The 9,453-nt window shown below is 34.3% G+C and overlaps 1 protein-coding gene across 1 annotated transcript; it reads left to right on the top strand.

Moving 5' to 3' along the window:
* The first annotated feature begins 4,829 nt into the window (after positions 1-4,829).
* On the top strand, positions 4,830-5,693 carry LOC131435904 (transmembrane protein 70 homolog, mitochondrial). Its single transcript, XM_058604173.1, has 2 exons — positions 4,830-5,395; positions 5,452-5,693. The coding sequence occupies exons 1-2, from the start codon at positions 4,955-4,957 to the stop codon at positions 5,653-5,655; spliced, it is 645 nt and encodes a 214-aa protein (XP_058460156.1). The 5' UTR covers positions 4,830-4,954; the 3' UTR covers positions 5,656-5,693.
* Positions 5,694-9,453: the final 3,760 nt, after the last annotated feature.

Raw genomic sequence — 9,453 nt, 5'->3', positions numbered from 1 at the left:
TTCTTGTACTTTACTTCAACATTTCTAGAACGAACTTCATTACATACCTACTAAATAGTTGTTTATTATTCACTTTGCCTACTCTACTAATTTTAGGGTTTTGTTACTGGATGACAAATTATCAATCCCATTTTAATCGGTTGCGGATTCTGTTGAAACAGAAGGTCAAATTCCACCAAAAAAATGTAATACCAAGACTTTGCTTTCACTGAACGGCTGTGTTTTTCAATTTTATTTCAGTTCAATGCCAGCAAAGAGCAATTTACAATGCAAGGAAAACAGTCGTTGTTGAAAAACGTAAGAGTAGTTTTCTTCGTTGTAGTTGTCCGCTGACAATGATTGCAAAAAATATAGTATTCATAGCTATTTTGTTAGTATCATTCATTACTGAACAGTAATAAATTTGTTTTTTGGACGAAAATTATCTATTTTTTATCTTTACGAGTTTTCAGTGAAATTTGCCAAAAATATTTTACCTTTTACCTTTTACTTTATGAATACATTGTTCAGCTTTTTTGCAGCAAGAAAGTCCTCGCGGAACTTGTTCTGTACTTTCAAGTTGCCAAAGTTGATCTGTACTTTCAAGTTCTCAAATCTTCCGCGTATACTTTTCAGCAGCCACAAAGTGAATTTTTACAGTAAATGTGGTGTTTTTGGTTTCTTAGTTCCATCGCATTCGAAGAAAATGCCTTAAGCTCTGTTAAGCACCAGAAAGTTTAATTAATCGTTTCTTATTTAAGACCAACAAATTGATCCCAACATGATTTGTAACAATTATTTCCTCCATTAAAATAAGAGAATCACGAAAGTAATTATTTCATTCAAGAAACACTACGTTTTGCGTTTCATTTTATTCCTCCAGCGATGTGCACCAATGTTATGTAGACTTGTTATCCCAAGTAACAATTTTTGTTACGCTAACTTATTTGTGACTAGTTTGCAACCAGAAATTTGAGTGATTGTTACTAACATCTAACCACTAGCGTAACTCAAAAAGCGCAATTTCTATTAGTTGCTAAGTCAGCTAAAAATAAGTTGTGGTTACGTTGGAATGCCATACTGAAATAACTTATCTTTCCATAACTTGAAAATAACTTGTTTCCAAGTAAACTAGTTGAAACTTAGTCACCATCGACATTATAAACATTGAATGAATCCAGAATACTTTTCTATCATCAATAAAAAAGCAGAAGAGTACTTTAAGTCACACACTTGATACAAGGTACAAATTTCATAACGATCCAAAAACTGTCGAGCGGAATTCAATTTTACTTAACTGTTTTTTATGCGCCTTTAATCAAAATCTGTATATAAAGATATAAAAATAAACAACAAAATAACCCTATGTTCAGAATGCTCAAAATTATTCCAAGTAGAGTGATTTCTCATCATTTTAAACTCATATATCATGAGAACTATAATATTATCACAATCGATGTTCAATCCCTATATTATTTTCTTCGTGTTTATGACAGTGAATAGAACAAAAATGACTATTCTGCCTTTCACTACTTTCGGCAAAAAGTAGTTTTGAAAACAGTAATATCCTGGTTTTATTTACGTTTCATACACTTCTTGAGACTCCATATTGTGTTCGCCATATTCAAGCCAACAAAGGTTGTTTTGTTTGCATTTTAGTTATCATAACGTTGGGAAAACTTACCGATAACTATCTGAATTAATGAAGAAATTATATGTTATAATCTTATAATATCTAAGTTATTGCTATGTCAATTCACAGTAACGATTCATATATATGTTAACGTATTTATAATGGTTTCGCAACGGAAAATAAACCTTTTTTCAACTAGTAGCTAAAAACATAGATGTGATTAAAGATATGTTAGAATCAAGTAACGATAACTTACAAATGATAGTTAGTTTAATGTTTACGTTATAAAGAAACACTGCTGTCACCTTGTTTTACCCAGTATAACATAAAAAACATGTTCGTGTTCTTATTGCAACACAGTTGGGTTAAGTGGTATCAAAACTAGTTATGGGTTGCTACTATTGAAGTCAAATAAACTTATTTTTAACTAGTGGCTAGAAGCATTGTTGTGATTAGAAATATGTTTGGATTAAGTAACGATAGCTTATGAATTATATTTAATTCAATATGACACAAAGATGTTATGATTGGAAACCTAAATAACTGTTTCGTAACTAGTTTTTGTTATGATGAAACATTGCTGTCACCATGTTTTAACCAGTATAACATAAAACACATATTCGTGCTCTTGTTGCAACATAGTTTGGACTTTGTCGTATTAGAACTAGTTGCGGATTGCTACTTGGGATGTCTGTCACGTCATCATCAATCACTCATAATTTTTCGAAATTTCACTACTTGTAATATTCAGTCCTAAACATACATTATCAACTTTAAGCGCATACAAAAGTGATATTCCTTTGTTATGTGCTCCGAAAAAGAAGGCAAGAAAATTTATTTATTTATGTTAAAGCACGTAATTCATAATCAAAATAACAAAAAAATATATATCAGTTGATGAATAAGAAATGATAGTTCAACTGATGTTGTTCGAAATCGTCGCTGCGCTGGACTTCTCAGCGAATTGCAGTTTAGTGCTGCAGCGACAACAATGCTCGCGAACGACGAATTTGTTTCTGTGGGCGACATTGAATTCTCGCGGTACCTACAATGTAGGTATAACATATAACAAATGACACGTTATATTCATTCTAGTCAGCACCGTTGACTTTTTTTATATCCGTAAATAATTATTCAATTATTAAAGAACCTTTCGATATTTTATTCCGTTAAAATTATTCTAATTCGTACCGTGTGTGCAGGCGTACACCACGAGAGATGTCAGATCTGTAGATTTATCTGTAAATCTGCAGATTTCGTGTATAGTTGTGCAGACTTTTGCAGACTTTCGAAAATCGAGGTTTTCGCAGACTTTCGTCCAAATTTACTGATTTTTTAAATTGACGCGACCTTTTTTTGTTTTTTTGCTCGCCAAGTCAGTTCTGCGTGTCATACTTTATAGAGAAATTGCTGCCAACAAGACATACTTGCAGACTGCAGATTTGTTTTCAGATATACAGACTTTTGCAACCCTGTCTGCAGATATTTGAAATTTTCACCTGGCATCTTTGTACACCACAGACCCTGTGGTTGTGTTAAATGCGCAGGCAACTTTGTACATGCATTTTGGACCATTTACGCATCCATTCTACACCAGACGGCGCTTTTGGTGTCACGGGTTGCTCAACTACAGTACTAAAAAATACAAATTATTTGTATTTGGTACTAATACACTGGTGAATCTAGGTTTATTTGATTTATAACAGTAGCTAATGGAAAAAAGTACAACCGTTTCTTACTAGAAGCGCTGTTAGTCTTTCCATACAATGGGAAATCTATGTTTATTTGATTTATGCTATTACTCTGTCATATTAATTTGTGTGCTAAAATAAGTGGGAATTCATCGTACTTTAGTATAGAAGTACACCCACAGACTAACAGACAGGACACTCAAATTAGATTCTTCAATCATTTTAACGGTCATTTCGAATATTCCTTTATTTGGGACAGTACTCACATGTGTCATGATGGCGCCACGTTACTCTATCAAAAACATCCTGTCTGTCATCTAGACTTTGTTTATTATTTTCATTTACCAACAGAGTTGCCATTCATACAGAATTACCTGTAATGTATTGATTTGTATACGTCCATGCGAATTTCATGCAGGATACAGATTTAATACATATTGCCAAAACTATACACATAATTGTGCCTACTTCTCATCCTCCAACGCAATATTAAATCGAACCCGTTTTGTTACAATATTTACTTGCTTCTGGTCTGCCGCCACTTAATTTCGGGTGAAAACTACCAACACAATAAAAATAGTCTAGATGAACAACGTTGAGTCAAATAAATGGTTACCTTCCAACATCGCGAAAAAGTTAAACGTGACGATTCATTTTCAAATATTTTGATGAAATCAGGCATCCCTGCAAGCAGCTGATCGGTGTTGACAAACGAGGGGAAACCAACTAGTAAAAAAAACTTGTACATAACACAAGGGGTGTACAGATAGTAAATAGTTCGCGCAGTACAATATAGGTGGAACTAGTGCATAACGAAAAATTATTTTTATAAGAATTTACTCATACTGTCATGTCTGTTAGTCTGTGGTACACCGTTGCAATTCTGTGTGTAAAGAAATGAAGCCTTGCATAATTCATACTTTATATCATCCTATAAGAACGATTTTAGATATTCAGAAGTGTGAAGAAATTAGATTTTTTTCCAAAATAACTACTCGACTGTCTAAAGTTGAAAAGTTGAAATAATTCAAGAGATTGTCTACGATCAGCCCCTGTCAGCTTGGAGCGAAATCAATCTTCAGTTCAGCAACGCCATCGCATGGCATCACATTCAACATATCATGTCAATTGTATGCTGCTATTTCGGCGCGAACGAATTTGAAAATGATGTTGCCAATGATTTGTTCGGGAAATGTGAGAGCTGGATATCTTGTTAACATGATGTCTTTGCCACGACCTAAATTATGACGCTCTTGGCTTGGGGCTCACAGAGGTGGGCATAAATCCATCGCTGTAGCTAGCAGACCAACAAGATTTGCAAATCGATTAATTTACAGCATCGATACTACACAATAGATGCAATGGGGGTTTTTATAACATATGTCCGTTAAAATAAATGCTACTAATTTCATTTCTACGAGAATCCAGAAAAAAAATTTAACTTATCGCACTGGACTTCCGTTGCTGGGTACTTTTCTTGCTCCGTGTAGAAATCATCCCACAGTTTATCAAAACCGTCATATACAAAATTGGATTGTTTTGATTTTCTTCAGCTGTTCACTATTATACAACAGTCACGAAACACGAAAACAGTTGTACAAAAATTTAATAGATCATAAACAGTTTATTATTACTAGAAGTAGCCTTTGAAATGCTTCCTACACGGTTCTTTTTTCGAGGATATAGTAAACAGTTGCTTCATCAAGTGAACATCCAAGTTGCGAGCCTATCATGCAGCAGAACCGGTGTTATTCAACGTGTACAGGCAGATCGACAGTTTTGTTCAAATGCTCCTACAGACAATCAGATTTATCACGGTGTACTTTCGCCGCAAATTCGAGCAGTCAAGGTATTTTCTTTAGTCACCAGTATTGGTGGAATTGTGGCCCAACCGATACTGCTAGATCAGGCGAATAAAATTGGCGGAACACCGATGATAGTCGCAGTTTGTGGCATTGCCGGATTTTTCACATTCGTGACACCGTTTCTGCTTCATCTAATTACGAAACGATATGTAATTGATCTGCATTATGATGTGCTCAATAAGGAATACACGGCTACTACTATCACGTTTCTACTGCAACGACAAACGGTAAATGAGGATAATATACTAAACTAGAATTCGGTAATATTTTGTTTCCCCCGTAGACCAAGTTTAAACTGGAAGATGTTGTTGTACCGGAAGTACCCGGTATGTTTACCACATTCATAGTAGGAAACAAATCACTGTTCGTAGATCCGACGCTGTTCCCGGATCCAACGCACTACATAAAAATCATGGGATATGACAAACCGATTGATTTTAAATTTGAAGAAGCGCGACAAGGCTCTGAGTCCGAAAGTAAAAAATAAAGCTTTAATTTTAGGTAAATAAAATTATTGAAAAAAAATCAATATTTTATTTTTCATAAGTGAACTTCGTTTTAAAATCAAATTCACTTGTTAAAAGGAACTGACTGGAATCGGTTTAGTAGTATTAAATTAATTTAAATTCTATCTGATATATAGGATCTGAAATGCTATCATATACGTATTCATACAGATTTCTATATCATGGGATATGCGAAATATTATAACATTTTTTATATTTCATTGGTTCTGTTTTACGTTTCGTCTTTGATTCATCAGTGCCTTAGCAGTTTATGTTGAACTGCAAGCGCAATTTAGCAGTTCAGTATAAACCGCTAAGCAGACATAAAGTTTACTGGTATTTGCAAAAAACGAAATTAACAGTGAAGTTATCTGACATCACGGACGAAATATTTTTTGGCTCATTGTGAAGTCGCGCTAGTAATGAGTCGATGCCGAAACGTAATCCATAATCAAACGGGCTATGTGCATTTTTCAAATGATGTTTAGGGTTTACCCTAACTTTACGATAAGAATTGCCGCTGCTGCAAGATTTTGTATTATTTTCGTACTTTACATGCAAATTTGTCTACATCCCGTTATAGTGCAATCAATTAATTTTCTCTAAGAATATGTATTTTCATGGATACAATAAGACTGACGTTCAGCAACGATTTGTTTTCAATATACCAGTGAATTAAAAATAATAGTTCACTGGTTTTTTTTTGTATATGTTAAGAATTATTCAAATAAAAATCTAATAAATTAAACTTATTCAATTATTTGAAAATTTGACTGATTTTCATATTCAATAGCGATTCTTGTTAACCTACTTTGAAGATGTTTGTAATATAACAGTTAAACATAATATCTAATAAAATATAACTATTTTCAACACATTGGCAGTATGTGCTATGAGCTGAGTGTTAAGAGTAAAATATTTGGATTTAATCGGCTGTGCCTGAGATAAAATTCCAAATTTAAGATGATTCAATTTTAAAATTATTTTGAAATGATTTACATTTTAAATTATTTGATCAACAAATTGCCAGGTATTATTTTCTTTTTCTGATCGGCTGTCAACTTCTTTTTTTAAAAGGGACAAACCGTTGCAAATTAATAGTCTTAATATTAGCACCAAACGAAAGAGGAAACTTTTCTTTTTCGCTTACTGTTTTGACTTACTCTCAGCAAATACCAATACTGGCCATTATAACAAAGCGCGATTATTGTTCCATCAATTATTACATCGCAATGCGATATTTTTTAAATATGTCACGAACACAAATGTGTTCAAAGTTTTGTCGATAGTATTGAATATAACAACATTCTACAAAGGATATAAAAAAGAGAAACTGTCAATTGCAAATCGGAATAACGTGACAATAAGTGAAACCCTTTAGTTCAGGGGTTCCCAAACTATTTTGGGTCATGAACCCCTTTACTAAAATTAACCTAGGCCTCAGACCCTCATCAACAAATTTCTTTTGAAAATTCAATTTCTTGTTTTTTTTTTAATATTGATGTAATATACTTACCAATATCTGCGGATGGTCAAATAAACACAACTTTTTAGCGTAAATATTTCAAATAACAACTTATATCAAACAATAGGGGGTCGAATTCTAGACCTCGTCGACACCCATAGCAGACCCTGTCAGCTTGGAGCGATATCAATCTTCAGTTCAGTAACGCCATCGCACGACATCACATTCAACATATCATGTCAGTTGTATGGGTGCGCATTGCTGCTATTTTGGCTCGCATTAATTTGACATTTCTCTTCCATACTTCTATGTACTAGATTCGATGCGGACTCGCCTGAGGGCGCCGTGTTCGCAAAAAAGGATGTTGTCAATGATTTGTTCGGGAAATGTGAGAGCTGGCTATCTTGTTAATATGGTGTCTTTGCCCATAGTCAATTTTCTATATCGACCACTTTGGGAACCCCTGCTTTAGTTGAGCATAACGATTTTCTATCAGTGTACATGAGCTGGGATTGTCATTTATCTAAATTGTGTTTGGCATCCCTGGATCTAAGCTCGTCAAGTTAAAGCAGACATGCCAGGTCTGCAGATTTCTTATAAAGTGTTGCAGACTTGAATATCGAGAATTTCCTAGACTTTTGTCAAAATTTACAGACCTTCAATTAGCCGCACTGTTTTTTTTTTGCTCGCCAAACCAGTTTTGTGTGTCAAACTTAGGCTGTGAACCATTTCGTGGTTACTTTTAACTTTTGGTTAAAATCTGACACTCGAGCGGTTAATTTGATGTTGTCCAAACTAACCCTGCTCGAGAGCATGGTTATTTTTTACAAATCGATGGTTATTTTCCGACACTAAAAAAAATCTTGCAATGTAGATTCTAATATTAATTCTTCAGTTGAAATTATTGCCAGTGTAAAATAAACCCAAATAACTTTACGTCCGTCAAATTTTGAAATGGGCCGCAGTTTAAGTTAAATTGAACTGCTCGACACAAAATAACCACTCAAGTGTCAGATTTCAACCAAAAGTTAAAATTAACCGCGAAATGGTTCACAGCCTTAATAGAGGCTCATACACGAGAATTATTGATGTCATCTTTATTGATTACTTTAGTAATGACATTCTGAATTTGTATGGAGCAATCATAATGACTGCCCTTACACGTTCATTAAAAATAGCATTACTTTTTAGTAATGACACTTGTCCGTAATGACACACCTGTCCGCTTTAGAGTGCCTATAACCAGAGCGACGACTTCTCATCCGTAATGTTGGCAGCAATTCAAATCCGAAATGTTGGCGGTGTCGTTAGGTTTACATTATAATTGACAGGTCGTTTGCTCGTTTGGAGATGGAAGCTGTCATTCCAAAGAACAGCTGTCGTAACTCGGGTTGTAAGCACTCTACGTCACATTAGGGGTAGCGAGATAAAATTTTTCAAAATTAATATCTTCAGACAGGGTTGAAAAAGTCTATGAACTAAAAAAACAAAGTCCGTGTGGCTTCATATGCTTTGTAAACTACGTTGCATGGTATCATAACAAGCAAAAAAAAAAAGTTTGTATGTGTTGCCAAATGACTGCAAATGATTACGAAAAGCTTAAGAAATCTGCAAACCTGACATCTCTGATCACATTATCATAGAGATGACTGGTAAAAATTTCAAGCATGATACAAGAAAGTATGATACACTAAACTGACATGGCGAGCAAAAAAAAAATTCAAAAGCCTGTAAATTTTGTCGAAAGTCTGCGAAAAACACGATTTTCAAAAGTCTGCAACAATGTCTGCAGCACTTTATTCGAAATCTGCAGACCTGGCATCTCTGCATTATCACATCAGGGATGCCAGGTTTTTTTTCAAAAGTGTGAGAAAATCAAATATCGTTATATATCCCATAACATTGCAAATTGGAATCATTTTGTCGAGCAAAAAAGAAGGAATAAGTCACACCACTCATTTCTATAACCAAAAATAAGGTCTTGCCACTTATTTCTCTGAGCAAATATATGGTCTCAAAACTTCAAAAAATAAGAAAAAGGCTCGCCTTAAAAAGTAAGGTCTCGTCATTTCCGAACGCTCTGTATTTTCCACAGAGCGTTCGGAAATGGCGAGAAATTTGCACTACGTTTTTTCTCACTTTGAGGATTCATTGGCAGTCTGTGATCGATTTCAGAAATCTTTGAAAATCGGTGTTATTTTTAAAATGTGTGCAGCATATTGTGAATCTGCGAACCTGGCATCTCTGCATCACATTTATGTTTATTATATTCATATGTTGCATTTGAACTGGATGACTGTCAAATACATTCCGG

The sequence above is a fragment of the Malaya genurostris genome, chromosome 3 (genome assembly GCF_030247185.1).
Source record: "Malaya genurostris strain Urasoe2022 chromosome 3, Malgen_1.1, whole genome shotgun sequence".
Classification (NCBI taxonomy): domain Eukaryota; kingdom Metazoa; phylum Arthropoda; class Insecta; order Diptera; family Culicidae; genus Malaya; species Malaya genurostris.
Note: the sequence above shows the minus strand (reverse complement) of the source record. Positions and strands in the feature narration are given on the sequence as shown.